Below are 18,574 nucleotides of genomic sequence, written 5' to 3'. Positions count from 1 at the left end.
AAAAGCTATTAGAGCTAATAAATTCAGCAAAGCTGTAGTGTTTGGTCAATATACAAAAATCAGTTGTGTTTTACACACCAGCAAGGAACAATCCAAAAAGGAAATTAAGAAAATAGTTCCATTTACGGTAGCATCCATAATAATGAAGTATCCAGGAAAAAAATTTAACCAAGTATGGGAAAGACTTGTAAAGTTAAAAATAGAATATACTGCTGAAAGAAATTGAAGAACACCTAAATAAATCAGGAGACATCCATATTCATGGATCAGAAGATTCAAAATCGTTAAGATGACAATACTTCTCAAAGAGATCTTCAGATTCAGTACAATCCCTATTAAAATTCTAATGGCCCTTTTTGGAGCACCTGGGTGGCTCAGTCGATTAAACATCTGCCTTTGGCTCAGGTTATGATCCCAGGGACCTGGGATTGAGCCCCACATTGGGCTCCTTGCTCAGCAAGGAGTCTGCTTCTCCCTCTCCTGCTCCCCCTGCTTGTGCTCTCTCTCTTTCTGTTTTACAACTAAATAAAATTAAAAAAAAAAAATTCTAATGGCCCTTTTTACAGAAATGGAAAAGATGATCCTAAAATTTATATGAAATTGCAAGGTGCCCTGGATAGCCAAAATAATATTGAAAAAGAACAAAGTTGGAGGAATCACACTTCCAGATTTCAAAACTTACTACAAAGCTTCAGCAACCAAAACAGTGTGGATCTGGTGTAAGTATAGACATATAAACCAGTGGAATGGAATTGAGAATCCAGATGTAAACCTGTATACCTGTGGCCAGTTGATTTTCAACAAGGGTACTATTGTTATTCAAAGAGGAAAGAATAGTCTGTTCAACAAGTGGTGCTGGGACAACTGGATATCCACATCTAGTATAAACAGAAATTAACTCAAAATAGATCAATGACCTAAATAGAAGAGCTGACACCAGAAAACACTTAGAAGGAAACATAGGGATAATCATGACATTGGATTTGTTTTAATTTTAATTAATTTATTTTTTAAGTAGGCTCCATGCCCAACACAGGGCTTGAACTCACGACCCTAAGATTAAGACCTGAGCTGAGATCCAGAAGTTGGATGCTTAACCGACTGAGCCACTCAGGCAGGCACCCCCTGACATTGGATTGTAGATGGAATCTTAGCTATGACACCAAAAGCATGAATAACAAAAGAACATAAAGTGGACTTTTAAAAAATTAAAAACTCTTGTGCCTCAAAAGACATTATCAAGAAAGTGAAAGGACAAGCTACAGAATAGAAAATATTTGCCAGTCATATATCTACTGTGGCTCTAGTATTCGGAATATATAAGGTACTCTTAAAATTCAACAGCAAAATGACAAAAGACTCAATTTAAAAATGGACAAGGAATTTGAATAGACCTTTCTAAAGAAGATGTACAAATGGTCAACAAGTACATGGAAAAATATTCAACATCAGTCATTTGGAAAATGCAAATCAAAGTTAAAATGACATGCCACCTCACATTTGATAAGTTGAACATAATTTTTAAAATGGAAAATAGCAAGTTGACAAAGATGTGGAGAAATTGGAACTTTCAGACATTGCTGGTGGGAATATAAAATGGTGTGGTCACTGTGAAAAACAGTTTGGTGGTTCTTAAAAAGTATAAAATAGAATTATCTTATGATCTAGTAATTGTATTCCTAGGTACCTATCCAGAAGAATTAAAAACATATACTCAAATACTTGTATGTGAATATTCATAGCAGCAGTAGTCACAGTAGCAAAAGATGGAAACAACCCAAATGTTCATCAACTGATGAACGGATAAGCTAAATATAGTATAGTTGATCCTTGAACAGCATGGGGGCTGGGGTGCCAACCCTCCATGCAGTAAAAAATACACATATAACTTTTGACCTCCCCAAAACTTAACTACTGATAGCCTACTGTTGACCAGAAACCTTACTGATAACATAAACAGTCAATTAACACATATTTTGTATATGTATTATATACTGTATTCTTCTAATAAAGTAAGCTATGGAAAAGAAAATGTTAATAAAATAATAAGAAAGAGAAAATACATTTATAATGCTTTTCTGTGTTTAAGAAAAAATCTATATGTAAGTGGACTCACACAGTTCAAACGCATATTAAGTATCAACTGTATATCCATTGAATGGAATATTACTCATTCATAGAAAAGGAATGAAATGTTGAAACCTGCTACAACATGGAGGAATCTTGAAAACATTATGCTAAGTGAAGGAAGCCAAACACAGAAGGTCACATATTGTATGATTTCATCATATAAAGTATTCAAAATAGCTAAATCCATAGAGACAGAAAGCAAATTGGTGGTTGGCAATGGGTTGAAGAGAGGGAAGAATGGGGAGTAGCTGCTTAATGAATATGGTGTTTCATTTTGGGGTGATAAACATGTTTTAGAACTAGTCAGGCGTTGGGGTCCCCTGACATTGTGAATGTACTAAGCCCTACTGAATCGTCCACTTTAAAATGGTTGATTTTATATGAATTGCATCTCAATTTTTAAAAATGGGCAAAGGACTTGAGTAGACATTTCTCCAAGGAATGTATATAAATGGCCAGTAAACACATACAAAGCTGTCCAACATCATTAGTCTTTAGGGAAATGCAAGTAAAAAATAATAATGATTACATACTACTTCCCACCTAGTAGGATAGCTAGAATTTTTTTTAAAAGGAAAATAACATATTGCTGAGGCTGTGGAGACAGTGGAACCCTGACTCATTGCAGGTGGGAATATACATTGCTTCAGTTGCTGTGGAAAAGTCTGGTGATTCCTCAACAGTTTATATATAGAATTAACATATGACCTAGCAGTTCTACCCTTAGGTAAAACCAAAGACAATTGAAAACAAGTGTTCAAGGAAAAACTTGTACTTGAATGCTGATAGCAGCATTTTTTATAATAGCCAAAACATGGAAACAGCCCATATGTCCATCAACTGATAAGGATAAACAAAATGTAGTGTATCCATACAATGGGAATATTCAGTTATAAAAAGGAATGAAGTACTGATAAATGCTATAACATGGATGAGGCCTGAATACATGCTAAATTAAAGAAGCCTGATACAGAAAGCCACATAATGGTATGAAATATCCAGAATAGGCAAATCTGTAGAGACAGAAATTAGAGAAGAGAGGCAAATTGAGAGTACATTTGTGTGCTGTTTCAATAATTGAGACAGCATGGTACTGGTTAAGGGATAAACACCTAGATCAGTGGAACAGAATAGAGTTCAGAAATAGACCCACAAAAAGATGGCCAATTGATTTTAGACAAAACTGAAAAAGCTATACAGTGAAGGAAGGATAGCATTTTCAACAAATGGCATTAGACAATTAGACTACCATGTATAAAATAATGTCAATCTAAACCTTATATCAAACTTCATATAAAGAAAAGATCATAGGTCTGAATAGAAAACAAAACTATGAAAGATTTAGAGGAAAAGAGAGGAGAAAATCTGTGTGTTGGGTTTGCCAACAACTTACACATAGAACCAAAAGTATTTTCCATAGAAGAAAAATTTGATAAATGAGACTTCATCAAAATTAAAAACTTTGCTGGGCGCCTGGGTGGCTCAGTTGGTTGGGCGACTGCCTTCGGCTCAGGCCATGATCCTGGAGTCCTGGGAGCGAGTCCCGTATCGGGCTCCCTGCTCAGCAGGGAGTCTTCTTCTCCCTCTGACCCTCTTCCCTCTCGTGCTCTCTCTCTATTTCATTCTTTCTCTCAAATAAGTAAATAAAATCTTTAAAAAAATTAAAAACTTTGCTGAGTGAAACTTTTAAAAAAATTTGAGAGAGAACACAAGCCAGCATGGGGCGGGGGGAAGGGCAGAGGGAGAGGGAGAAGCAGACTCCCCACTGAGACGGGCTCGATCCCAGGACCCTGAGATCATGACCTGAGCTGAAGTCAGACACGCCGACTGAGCCACCCACACACCCCATGAAAGAAACTTTTAAGAGAATAAAAAGACTAGCTATAGAACGAGTGAAAATATTTGCAAATCACATATCGGACAATAGACTTGTATCAAGAATATATAAAGAACTCTTAAAACTCAACAAAAAAAAACAAACAACCCAATTAAGAAAAAGGCAAAAGACATGAACAGATACTTCAACGAGTATATAAGGATAGCAAATAAGCACATGAAAAGATGGTGAACATCACTAGCTATTAGGAAAATGAAAATGGAAACCATGATGAGATACTCCTACATACCTAGTAGAGTCACAAATATATACAGAACCAAGTGCTGGCAAGGATGCAGAACCAGAGCTCATAAAATGCTAGTGGAAATGCAGTGATATAGTCACTTTAGAAAACTTTGTGACTTAGCAGTCTTGTTATCTGCCATAGAGAAATGAACATAATTTCACAGACAACCCTGTATGCATATGTTTATAGCAGCTTTATCATAACTGCCATAAAATAGAAACAACCCAAATTCTTTCAGTAGGTGAGTAGATTACCAAACCGTAAGACAGTTTTTCAGTGTGGTTGATGGAAAATTCTGTATCCTTGTTAAAGTGGCTACTGGAGTCTATGTTAAAATTCTTTGAACTGTACTCCCTACACTTTTGACTGTATGACAAAAGTAAAAAAAAAAAAAATAAGTTATAAGTCATTAGTACATGACTTTTGTGACAAATGATTTGAAAATCTGAAGGAAATGGGTGATTTCTTAGGAAAATATACCAAAGTTGATTAAAAAATAGAAAACCTATTTAGTGTAGTTATCAAAGCTGAGACTGAAAATGGTGATTAAGGATCTGTGATTGTAAAAGACATCATGTTTACATGGCTTCACAGCTGAATTCTAAGTAACCTTTGAAGGATAGGTGGTTCTAAATCAATTTACATGTTTTTCCAGACCATACAGAAAGGTTAAAATCTCCCCAATTTTTTTAAATAACTAGAATAATTTTAACACCAAAACCTGATTAGAGATATCACAGAAAAAGAGAACTATTGACTAATATCACTTGTAGATGTAAAAATTCAGAATAAAATATCAACAAATCAAATATAGCAGTGTAATTAGGGAATAATACACAATGAGTAAGTTCAGTTTAATCCAGAAATACAAGGTTCCTTAAACTTCAGGAAATCTAAATGTATTATAATTCATTACATCAATAGATTATAGGAGAAAAACCGTAGACATTGGAAAGACATTGACAAAAGTCATTGCTAATGGAAACTGTCGGGTACTTGATGTGCCTCCTCTCATTTAATTTTCCCCAAAGTCCTGTGCCCCCCTTTATTGATGAGGAAAGGAGCTCAGAGATTAAGAGACTGGCTCAAACCTGGCATACAGGGCCACTCTTAATGTCAGGCAATTATTAGTGAGAGTTGTTGGGGTTTTTACCTGCTGATGTGCATGATTTCTTTATATGTTCTGGGAATTTCATCCTTTCTCAAGTATGTTGCAAATATTTTGCAACTTTATTGTGCCATTTGTTAGACAAAAACTTTGAAATGAATGTATTTACTGTTATCATTTATGTCATTTGTCTTCTTAAAATACCTTTCTTTTCCTGAAGACCATAAATATAGCCCAGAGTATTTTCTTTTATCATTTTGGTTTTTACATTTACAACCTTACTTCATCTGGAACTTAACTGAGTTAACCCCTTGTGGTCACATCACTAGTTGTCCTCACATACCACTGATTTGTGAAACAGGCAGTGGCTGAGAGCATGGGACCTTGAGCCAGCCAACCTGGTTTGAGTCCTGAAGGCACCTTTAACTGGGTGTGTGACTTTGGGAAAATAACTCAAGGTCTCTCTGCCTCAGTTTCCTTATATGTTAAGTGGAGATATTAATTCACTGTTCCCCTTGTAGTGTTATTGTGAGAGGAGTGTGAAGGAATGACAGCATATGGGATGGGGATGGGGGAGAGTGGGAGCCACTGTGGCTTAAAAGTCCCATGTCCAAAATTAGGGACCACTCCATCTTGTCCCTGTACATAGTCTGGATCCCAGCCAGGGACAGGGCCCAAGAACAAAAAGTATATGCACTTGAACCTAGTCTGTGACTCCTACTAGGTGTTTATGTGCACTTGCAGCCCTCCTAATGCAGAGGCAGGATACCACCCAGAGCATTTTATCAGAAGCCAGGCCCACTTGGTGGGTTACACAGCTGATGGTCTACACTTATCAGGTTTCTGGGAAGCTAATCTAAGGTCATTTTGTCACCTTGAAGGAGAAAGGGTTTTGGTAATCCTACTTTCATATTACTATTTCCAGAAGAAGGAGGAGACAATATATGGCAGCAAAAACAACAAATATACACTATAGTATTTCTCATTAGATTCATACTTTTCGTTGCTTTCCTAAATAGGATTTTTTCCCTTTTTCTATTATAAATTCTGGATGGTTATTCTTGCCATATAGGTGCTATGTATTTTTCTAGGTAGATGATCATAATCTGCAAACAATCAGGAGTATTCTTATTTCATTGATATGGACTTACACATAAAAGTTGAATAGCAGAGTTGAGTGGCAAACATCACTGTCTTTCTGAATCTAATGGGGATACTTCTGATGTGCTATCAAGTATGGGTGTTATGATTTTGTGGTAGACATCGTCTATTCCTTCATTAACTTAAGGAAGTTTCTTTCTAGTTTACTGAGAATTTTTAATCATGAATGTCTCTAGTTTTATCATATGCCTGCTTGTCATTTCCTGAATTGGCAATGTGGCTGTTTTCCCTTTTCATTAGTTAAGGTAATGATTTACATTGAAAACTCTTTAAACTGAACTGTTGTTACATTCCTGAGATAAACCCTACTTTCCCATGATGTATTGTTCTTTTAATACAAAGTAAATTCTATTTGCTAATATTTGGCTTAAGATGTTACATCTGTGTCCATAAGTGACATTAGCCTAAAGTGTTCTTGACTTTGGACTTCTCCTGATTGGTTTTGGTTTCAGGATTATTTTATTAAGTTATAAAATGAATTGGATTTTTTTCTCTTTTCTGGAAAGACAGTATAGCATAATAAATAAGAACGTAGCTCCGTAGCCAGATGCTTTTGTTGGAATCCTGATTTTCCACAATCTTGACTTCTAACACCATAGGTCACTTTCTCCTGTTTTTCAACCATATATAAATGGAATCATACAATATGTACTCTTTTGTGTCTAGTTTCTTTCAATCAGTATTATGTTTGAGAGATTCATCCATGTTGTTACATGAAGCAGTAGTTTAGTAATTCTTGTTGCACTGTTAAATATTCCATTGTATGAGCATACCACAGTTTATTCATTCTGTTGAGAGAGTGTTCCAGTTTTTAAAAGCCTCTTATAAATTGTCCTGCTGTGAATATTCTTGTTGTTGTGAACATATGTACATTTGTTGGGTATTTCTGTTGGGTACCTACCTAGGAGTAGAATATATAAGTATATGTGTATATATGTTCAGCGTTAATAGATAATGCCAACGGTTTTCCAAAGTGTCTGTACCAGTTTTCACCCCTAACAGCATTATTGGAGAGTTGCTTCTTCCACATCCTTGCCAATACTTGGTACTATCTGCTTGTTCATTTTTGCCATTCTGGTGAGTGTGCAGTAGTATTGTATTGTGGCTTTACTTTGCATTTTGTTGATCACTAATAAAGTTGAAAATCTCTCCATACATTTTTTTAGGTCTAGCCTTTTATTCTTATATGAATAGCATCTGTCTTATACATGGATATAGCCCTATGTTCATAGCCCCAAAATTAAAGTCAAATAATCAGAATATTTTTATTTAGGTTCATAATATGTGTATAACAATTTACTAGGTTGTATTACTTAAAATTACTGAGATAATAAATAATGAGAACTAAGCAAAAACTCCAAAAATAGTACCTTAAGCAAAGTTAAATTCTCCATCACATAAAGGAAGTAAATAGGTAGACAGTAAATGGCTGTTATTAAAGGAAATAGGCATCTTCTATCTTGTTACTCCATTTTACAAGGTCTCCAAATAGCCCAAGATGTATGGTAAACTTTCAGACTTACCATGATATTCTAAACAGCAAATGGAAGGAAGTTTTTAAAAAAGATCCCCCTCTTTTTAAGGAATCTTCCAGGTAGTACATATAACTTTTTCATAAATATCTTATTAGCTAGCAAGTATACAGTAACAATTGCTACAAGAGATGCTAAGAAATATTTTAGCTTAAAGTCAATGCACCCAGCTAAAAATTAGGGCTTTTGTTTACTACGAAAGATACTTAGGGGATATTTGGAGCAGTTTCTTTTATAGGATGTATTGGAGAGAAATCAAGAAGTAAAAGCTGCAGTCCCTACTCTTAACATAGATTCTCAAATGTATTGAGTAGTAAAGACTGTAATGCAGCATTGTGATAGGAAATTCAAGGGGCCTAAGAATCCATAAAGGAAAAGGGCAACCTGGACAGAAACAGAGAAAATATAAGATAGGAACAGAATAAACGAATGACTAAATAATGGAAAGACTAAATGAGCATTCTAGTCATTTTTTTTTTCCAATTGAGAACAGCTTAAAGTTACACAATAATGCAAGGGAGTCACTTTAACATTTAATTGCTTATAATGATGGGTTTCACTTTGGGGGCTTAGTGCAAATGTGTGTGTGTGTGTGTGTGTATTGCAAATATATAGATAGTGCATATATGTGTGTGTGTGTATATGCCATTTATATATGTATATATATATATACACACACGTATACCTTGCATTAATAAACATCCTTTTTGAAGCTTATACTCCTATCTTTCTCAAAAGGAATAACAGTGGGATGTCCTCAGTTATCTTAGGGATGTTGTAAGCCATTAGTTAAGAAAAAAATGTCCTGGGGTGCCTGAGTGGCTCAGTCGTTAAGCGTCTGCCTTCAGCTCAGGTCATGGTCCCAGGGTCCTGGGATCGAGCCCCACATCGGGCTCCCTGCTCCGCGGGAAGCCTGCTTCTCCCTCTCCCACTCCCCCTGCTTGTGTTCCCTCTCTCACTGTTTCTCTCTCTGTCAAAGAAATAAATAAAATCTTTAAAAAAAAATGTCCTGATTGCACCAGATCCTCCCGTCCCTAAATGGAACATTCCTAAAGCTTATAGGTATTACATATCTAGAGATAAAGCCAACCTCACACCATGCAGAAACAATGAGAAAATAACTTTAAAAATAACACTCATTCATCTTTGTGATATATCCATGAGGGAAGTAACTACTGGCATAAACTTTAAATTACATGAAGGGTGACATCTGTAAGATGACAGACTAGGAGAAAAACCTCAGGACCAGATGGTTTCACAGGTAAATTCTACCAAACATTCAAAGAGGAATTAATACCAATCTTTCTTAAACCCTTTTTTTAAGATTTTAGTTATTTATTTGACAGAGAGAGTCACAGTGAGAGAGGGAACACAAGCAGGGGGAGTGGGAGAGGGAGAAGCAGGCCTCCTGCCCAATGCGGGGCTCGATCCCAGGACCCTGGGATCACGACCTGAGCCGAAGGCAGACGCCTAACGACTGAGCCACCCAGGCACCCCTTTCTTAAACCCTTTTAAAACAGAAGAGTGAACACTTCCAAACTCATTTTATGAGACCAGCATTTCCCTGATACCAAAGCCACATAAAGCTACCACAAGAAAAGAGTACTACAAGCAAATATCCCTAATGAACAGGGATGCAAAAATCTTTAATAAAATACCAGCAAACTGAATTCAACAGCACGTTAAAAAGATTATACACCATTAACAAGTATACAAATGTGATTATTCCTGGGATATAAGTTGTTTCAACATATGCAAATAAATCAATTTGATACACCATATTAACAGAATGAGAGATAAAAACCACATGATCACCTCAGTTGATGCAGAAAAACCATAAAATGCAGGAAAAGTATAAAAATTCAACAACATAGGTATAGAAGGAACTTACCTCAGTACAATAAAGGCCACACATGAAAAACCCACAGCTAATATTATAATCAATGGGGGAAAGAACGGAAAGCTTTCCTTCTAAGATCCAGTACAAGGCAAAGATACCCACTCTTGCCACTTCTATTCAATAGAGTACTGGAAGTCTTAGAGCAATCATACAAGAAAAAGAAGTAAAAGGCCTCTATATCAGAAGTAAAATTTATCTCAGATCTGATAACAGATCGCATATATAGAAAACCCTAAAGACTCAACAACAAAAATCTTAGAACTAATAAATTCAGTAAAGTTGCAGAATACAAAACAAATATATAAAAATCAGGTGAGTTTCTATGCACAAACAACAAACTACCCAAATAGGGAATACAATCCCATTCACAGTACTTAGTGATAAGTATAAAATACTTAGGGATGAGCTTAACCGAAGTCAGAGACTTGTACCCTGAAAATTATAAAATATTGATGAAGGAAATTAAGGAAGACACAGAATGGAAAGAAATGCCCTGTTCATGGATTGGAAGAATTAATATTATTAAATGTCCATACTACTGACAGTGATCTAAAGAGTCAGTGCATTCTCTATTAAAATCCTAATGGTGTTTGGGTGCCTGGGTAGCTCAGTTGGTTGGGCGACTGCCTTCGGCTCAGGTCATGATCCTGGAGTCCCGGGATCGAGTCCCGCATCGGGCTCCCTGCTCAGCAGGGAGTCTGCTTCTCCCTCTGACCCTACCCCCCCTCATGTGCTCTCTCTCTCTCTCATTCTCTCTCTCAAATAAATAAATAAAATCTTAAAAAAAAATCCTAATGGCGTTTTATTTTTTTTCCAAGATTTTATTTATTTGACAGAAACACAGGGAACACAAGGGCATTTTAAAAAAACTTATTTATTTGAGAGAGAGAGGAAAGGGGCAGAGGGAGAAGGAGACAAGCATATTCCCCACTGAGCAGGGAGTCTAATGTGGGTCTCGATCCCAGGACCGTGAGATCATGACCTGAGCCAAAATCAAGAGCTAGATGCTTAACCAACTGAGCCACCCCATTGCCCCCCCAATGGCATTTTTTACATAAATAGAAGAAACAATCCTAAAATTCATATGGACTCACAAAAGACCCCAAATAGCTAAAGCAATCTTGAGCAAGAACGAAGATGGAGGCATCACACTGACTGGTTTCTAAATACTATTATTACAAAGCTACTGTAATCAAAAAGTATGATACTGGCATAAAAATTGACATCTAGACCAATGGAACAGAATTGAAGGCCCAGAAATAAAACCACGTATCTCTGGTTGACTGATCTTCAACAAGAGTTCCAAGAATCCACAATAAAATGAATACATGATTTTGGAAAACCTGGATATCCACATGTACAAAAATGAAATTAGGCCCTTTACTCACACCATATACAAAAATCAACTCAAAATGGATTCAAGACTGAAATGTAAGACCTAAAACCATAAAACTAGTAGAGTAAAATGTAGGAAAAAGGCTTTTTGAAGAACTTGGCAATGATTTTTTTGGATATGGCAACAAAAGCAAAAATAGGCAAGTGGGGTTTCATCAAGCTGAAAGTTTCTTGTCAAAGGATACAAAGTTTCAGTTATGCAAGATAGGAATAAATAAATAAGTTTTGCTTCTGACTTTATTGGGTTACAAATGATTTAGAACCTACATATAAATCAGGTATAGGGCTAGAATGTCATCACACATACAATAAAGGAGAGACCCATGAACAATGAAAATTATGGCACCCATTGAGTGTTCTGGGTTTTTTTTTTTAACCATCTTAATCTTCAAGACCTTATTTTAGCTGCACAGTGCTATTTTCCTGCTTGTTCATTTTTTAAACAGCTTTGTTAAGGCATAATTGATATGCAAAGAACTACACTATTTAATATATATAATTTGATGAGTTTGGACTATGTAAATAGACGTGATACCATCTTCAAAATCAAGGTAATAGACATTTCCAGTACCTCCAAAGTTTCCTTGTGTCCTTTGCAGGATTTTTTTTGATTCATTTTATTTTGTTTTTTGTGGTAAGAAGAGAACATGAGATCTGCCCTCTTAACAAATTTTGAAAGGCACTATATCTTACTGTTAACTATAGGCACCATGTTGTACAGCAGATCTTTAGAATTTATTGATGTAGCATAACTGAAGCTTTATGCCCATTGAATAACAACCCCCTTTACACCTACCCCCATCCCCGGGCAACCACTACTGTATTCTCTGCTTCTATGAGTTTGACTATTTTAGATGCCTCATATAAGTGGAATCATGCAGAATTTGTCAGTTATGGTAATTTATAGTTTCCTAGAAAATTATCCATTTCATCTGTTTTCCATTCTCTGGACTTGAGGATATATGTATTTAACATTTAAAAAAATTTTTTTTAAAAATCTGTTTCATTTTCTTTGTAGCATTTATCACTAAAGGAAGTTAGTTATTCTTTTATTATTTACAGTCTCTTTCCTCCCATTAGATTGTTGTTTCCATGATTGTGGGGACCTTGTCTGTCTTGTTGACTAGCACCTAGAGCAAGGTCTGTCACATGGCAGCCATTCCTTAAATATTTCTTGAGTGGATGATTGTATGATCTGTTTCTTTAAGTATGTCCCCTTTTCCATTGCTAATGCTGTTTACTTGTGTTTTCTCTTTTTTCTTGATTCTGTTGCCAAAGGCTTATCTATTTTGTTGGTTTTTTCAAAGGACCAGCTTTAAGTTCTCCAGATCAATTCAGTTTCTTAGCTTTTTAAAAAAATTCTGCTTTTTTCTATATTAATTTCTTCTGTTTTCTGTATGTTTTATTGTTGCTGTGTTGTTCTCATTGTTGTCTTCATTCTAAATTCTTGAGATAAGGGGCACCTGGGTGGCTCAGTCGTTAAGCGTTTACGTTCGGCTCAGGTCATGATCTCGGGGTCCTGGGATCAAGTCCCGTGTCGGGCTCCCTGCTCAGTGGGAAGCCTGCTTCTCCCTCTGCCTGCTGCTCCCCCAGCTGTGCGCTCTCGCGCTCTTGCTCTCTCAGGTAAATAAATAAAATCTTTAAAAAGATAAATTCTTGAGGTGAAAACTAAGTTTATTTTCTGTCTTCCTTGTTTTCTGATAAATACTTTTAATGCTATAAATTTTCCTCCTCACTTTTGCTTCATTCCATAGGTTCCAATGGCTTTTTTTTTAAACTTCTGATTTATGTTTTCAGCTTTTATTTCCTCTTCAACCAAAGATTTATTTAGAAGTGCATTTAAAAATTTCCAGATGTGTAGATCTGGGAGGGGGTGGACTTATTTATTTATTTATTTATTTATTTATTTAGCTGTTACATTAATTTTTAAATTTTTTTTAAAGGCAGTGAGAGTGTGGGGCAGGGAGGGGCAGAGAGAGAGGGAGAGAGAGAATCTTAGGCAGGCTCCATGCCCAGCACAGAGTGTGCTGCAGGGCTTGATCTCACGATCTGAGATCATGACCTGAGCTGAAATCAAGAGTCGGATGCTTAACTGACTGAGCCACCCACGTGCCCCATAATTTTCAACACATTATGGTAACTGTGGCCTAGGTGATATCGGCTTTATGGAAATTGTTGGATATTTCCTTTGTTACTTAGAAAAGAGGTCCACAGACTACACCTTGTAGGCCACAAGGGCCTGGTGCCTATTTTAGAAATCAAGTTTTATTGGAACACAGCTGTACTCATTTGTTTACCAGTTACAACGGCACGACTGAGTGGTTGTGACAGAGACCCTGTGGCCCATGCAGCTTAAGACATTTAGTGTCTGGACTTTTCACAAAAAGTTTGCTGACCCCTGACTTAAAACATGGTCAGTTTTTGTGACTTTTTCATATGCATCAAAAATATGTATATTGTCTCTAGGGTACAAGTCTCTTATATCCTTATTAGAATAAGCTTGTTAAGTTGGGTTATAGTGATCCTTATGTCCTTCCTCATAGTTTGTGGTTTTGATTATACATATCTGAGAGAGATGTATGTAAACCTCCCACCCACTTCTATATTTTAGTCAGGGTTAGGTTTATATATTTTGAAGCTGCATTGTTGTTGCATAAAGAGTTTATTAAGGTTCATAACTATTACACTGTCCTGTTGTGTTTTCCTTAATAAAATATGAAATAGTCTTCTTTGCCTACTTACACATTTATGTATGTATGTCTTAAAGTATTTCTACAGAATATTATTGTTCCTGTCAGGTTTAGGTTGAACTGCATATATTAGGAAAACTAAATAAGTAACAGTTTAAACAAGAAAGATTATTTCTTTCTTGGGTAGAAGTCTGGAGATAGGTATTCCAGGGCTCTGTGATGTCATCAGGGACCCAGGCTCCTATCTTCTGCTTCACCATCTTGGTATATGGTTTTCATCCTAAGGTCCCCTCATGGTCCACGAGACTTCTGGAGTTCCAGCCAGCACATCTCCATTGAGGGCCAGAAGGAAGAGGAAAGGTAGGAGGGCAAAGCTAGTTGGTTGAGCTCAGCCAACTTCTGATAAATGACCTCAGAAATCCCAGAAAACAATTCCATTTCCATCTCACTGGCAGAACTTAGTGAAGTAGCCACACCTAAGCAGAGAGGCCTGTCAGGTAGTTACCAAGGAGGAAGGTGAGACTGGACACTGCCTCTTGCATGTTGCTGTTTTTGTTAGTAGGCTTTTCCTTTTATAACTTTTTCTATTCCTTCATTGTCAACCTTCCTCAGTTATTTTGTTTCAGGTATGTCCCTTGTAAATAGAATATAGCAAGATCTTGAGTTATTTGCTTTTAAACAATCAGAACATCTGTTTTAATAGGTGAGTGTCATGCATTCATTTTATTATCATTGCTGCAGTATTCCTGCAATTGTCTTTTTTGCCTTCTGTTTGCCATGCTTTCTATTTAATTCTTTTTACTTTCCCTGCCATTTGTTACACTGAATTTTCTTTTTTTTTCTGTTTTAGAGGTTGTATGTACTGTTTTGATTCTTTTAGTTATTACTCCTAGTGTTTTTTAGCATTGTTTTAAAATAATTTCAAATTTACAGAAAAGCTGCCAAGAATAGTACAAAGGATTCCTGTGTGTCCTTTACCGAGATTCCTCAAATGTCAACAGTTTATCAAATTTCCATTATCATTTTTTTCTTTATACCTATGAATAGTGTTTCCTGAACCATTTGAGAATACGTTACACACATAATGCCCCTTGCATGGACATTTCCTATAGAACAGGTCCATTCTCTTACATAATAACAATAAAAGAGTCAATTTCAGGACATTAAAATTCATACAGTACTATTACCTAGTCGATAGATAGTGTTCAAATTTCACCAGTTTTCTTAGTAACACTGCTTGTAGTGGGAAACAACACTTTATTTTGGTCCTGGATGCAGGTTCACACATTGCATGTCATTATCATGACTCCGTGGTCTCCTTTGATCTTCTGTGAACGTAGGATTTTTAAAGACTGTAGGCCAGTTATTTTGGAAAATGTCCCTCATTTTGGATCTGTTTACATTTTTCATGATGAGATGCAGATTACGCACTTTTGGCAAAACTACCACAAAAGTCATGTTGCGTTCTTCTCAGTGATTTGTATCAGGAGGCACATGGTATCAATTTGTCCCGTTACTGGTGGTTTCAACTTTGGATGCTTAAGGTAGTGTCTTTGAAGTTTTCCACTGTAAAGTTACTCTTCCCTTTGAAATGAATAAGTATATTGTGGGGAGTTTTAGCATTCATCAGTGATTCTTTCCTAAATTATTTATTACTAAGATGATTATCAAAGGCAAGGTTCTAATTCCATCATTCCTTTTACCAGTTGGGATTCTACTCCCAGGAAGGGCTTTCCCTACCCATTTGTTTGTTTATTCATTTATTTATTTATATTTGTGTGTATATCTGGATTCTTATTTTATTCAATGGGTTCTAATCCATTATTATCATTAGCTATTTTGAGGCATGCATTGTTTCAGAATCAACCAGTGGAAGCCCCTCCCATGTTCTTTTGACATGTTCTCATTATTTGAGTACTGCTTGATTTTCTGGCACAAGAAGATGTTCCACTTTCATCTTGTTCTTTCCTGGATTCGGCATTTCTCCAAGGAGCCCTGGTTTCTTTTATTTTTTAACAGCCTTATTGAGGTATAATTGCATACAATAAACCACACATGTTTAAAGTAGACAATTTGCGGGATGCCTGGGTGGCTCAGTCATTAAGCGTCTGCCTTCAGCTCAGGTCATGATCCTGGGGTCCTGGGATTGAGCCCCGCATCGGGCTCCCTGCTCAGCGGGAAGCCTGCTTCTCCCTCTCCCACTCCCCCTGCTTGTGTTCCCTCTCTCGCTGTCTCTCTATCTGTCAGATAAATAAATAAAATCTTTAAAAAAAATAAAGTAGACAATTTGGTAAGTTTTGACATGTACATACCTGTACATACCATCACCACAATCAAGATAATGAAAATATCCATCACCCGCAAAATTTTCTTAATGCCCCTTTGTAATTCCTCCCTTACTACTCCCTGTCCCTCCTGCAATCCCAGAAACCCTGATCTACAGTCACTATAGAGTAGTCTGCATTTTTTTAGGGAAAAAATATACATATATATAGAATCATATACTATGTACTTTTTGTCTGTCTCATTTCATACACCAGAATTATTTTGAGATTCATGTTATAGCAGGTATCAATAGTTTACACCTTTTATTACAGAAAAGTATTAAAATGTATAAATATTACCACAGTTTGTTTATTCATTTGCCTGTTGATAGACATTTGAGTTACTTGCAGTTTTGGTTTGTTACAAATAAAGCTACTTTGAACCTCTGTGTACAAGTCTTTGTATGGATATGTGCTCTCTCTCCCCTTGGGGAGATGCCTAGGAGCAGACTGGTTGAATTATATGGCACATGTGTATTTAACTTTTTAAGAAATTCCAGACTATTTTCCAAAATAGCCTGCTGAGATTTTTGATTGGGATCATATTGAATATGGATCATTTTGGGGAGAATTGACATCTTAATAATATTGAGTGTTTCAATCTATGAACGTGTTATATCTCTCCATTTATTTAGGTCTTTAATTTTCTCAATAATGGTTTGTACAATGCTACATACAAGTCTTGCATATCTTTTGTCAGATTTATCCCTCCACATTTCATATTTTTATCCTATTATAAACACTTTCATTTTAATCTCAATTTCCTATTGTTCATTGCTACTGTATAAAAATACAATTGATTTTTGTATATAGAGTTTACCTCCTACCTTTCTAAATTCACTTGTTAATTTTAGTACCTTTTTTGAAGAATCCATTGGATTACCCACATAGGTTGTCATCTGTGAATAAAAGCAGTTTTACTTCTTTCTTTCCAATCTGGATGCCTTCTGTTTATTTTTCTTACCTTACTGCACTCATTGGAATCTCCCAATAAACTGCTGAATACAGCTGTTGAGAGTGGTCATGGTACCTTTCTTCCTGATCTTGGGGAAAATTATTCAGTCTTTTACTATTAAAGCATGATGTTACCTGAAGGTTTTTCCCCTTACTGATTTGAGGAAATTTACTTCTATCCCCAGTTTTCTGAGCATTCTCTTTTTCATCACTAATAAATGTTGCATTTTGTCAAATGCTTCTTTGTATCTACTGAGATGATCCTATAGTGCTTTTCTTTTTTAGTCTATTAATATTGATGAATTACATTGATTGAATTTTTATAGCTAAACCAACTTTTCACTCCTGGAATAAACCCCATCAGTCAGGGTGAATTATCCATTTTAAGTACTGCTAGATTTGATTTGCTAAAATTTTGTTCAGAATTTTTACACCTATCTACTTGACGGATATTAGTATGTAGTTTTCTTTTCTTGTAAAGTCTTTCTCTAGCTTTGGTATCAGAAATGCTGGCTTCAGAAAACAAGTTTGACAGTATTGCCTCCTTTTCAATTTAATGGGAGAGTTTTGGTAGAATTGATAGTCTTTCTTCCTTAAGTGTTTGGTAGAATTTACCAGTCAAGCCTTCTGGGCCTGGAATCTTCATTGTGGGAAGCTTTTCAACTACCAGTTTGATTTATTTAATAGATATAAGGCTATTCAGGTTATATATTTCTTCTTGAGTGAGCTTTGGTAATTTATATCTTTCAAGGGACTTATTCATTTCATCTAAGTATTTGAATTTATTGGCATAAAGTTGTTAGAATAAAGCTTTTATTGTTTATTATCTGTAAAATCATTGTAATGTCATCTCTCTTGTTACTATATTGGTGATTTATTTATCTTTTCTGATAAGGCTGGCTAGAAATGTAACAATTTTATTGAATATCTCAAAAAATCACTTTTGTTTAATTGATTTTCTCTGTTTATCTGTGTACTGTTCCATTTGTGTCAGCTCTGATAAATGATATTTCCTTCTCTTTGCTTACTTTGAGCTTCACTTGTTCTTTTTCTATTTTTTTTCTTCTATTTGTCTTAAGGTGTATGGAAGCTGAGTTCATTCATTTGAGATCTATTTTCTTTTTTTATAGAAATTTATGTAAATTTCCAAGTAATCCTTTAGTTGTATCTCACAAATCTTGCTGTGTTTTTCATTTTTATTCAGTTCAAAATAATTTGTAATTTTCCTTTTGACTTCCTCATTGATCCATAGGGTAT

The 18,574-nt window shown here is 35.7% G+C and overlaps 1 protein-coding gene across 1 annotated transcript in view; it reads left to right on the top strand.

Annotated features, from left to right (window-relative positions):
• BRCC3 (BRCA1/BRCA2-containing complex subunit 3) overlaps positions 1-18,574 on the top strand; it is a 58,661-nt gene that overhangs the window by 27,084 nt on the left and 13,003 nt on the right. Inside the window, exon 8 of the mRNA XM_028094911.2 lies at positions 14,325-14,399. Within this exon, the coding sequence (XP_027950712.1) occupies positions 14,325-14,399 (75 nt within the window). The remainder of the gene's footprint in view (positions 1-14,324; positions 14,400-18,574) is intronic.

Source organism: Eumetopias jubatus, unplaced genomic scaffold (assembly GCF_037043125.1).
Source record: "Eumetopias jubatus isolate StellerSeaLion01/CBP00866 unplaced genomic scaffold, mEumJub1_p1.0 scaffold_60, whole genome shotgun sequence".
NCBI lineage: Eukaryota > Metazoa > Chordata > Mammalia > Carnivora > Otariidae > Eumetopias > Eumetopias jubatus.
Note: the sequence above shows the minus strand (reverse complement) of the source record. Positions and strands in the feature narration are given on the sequence as shown.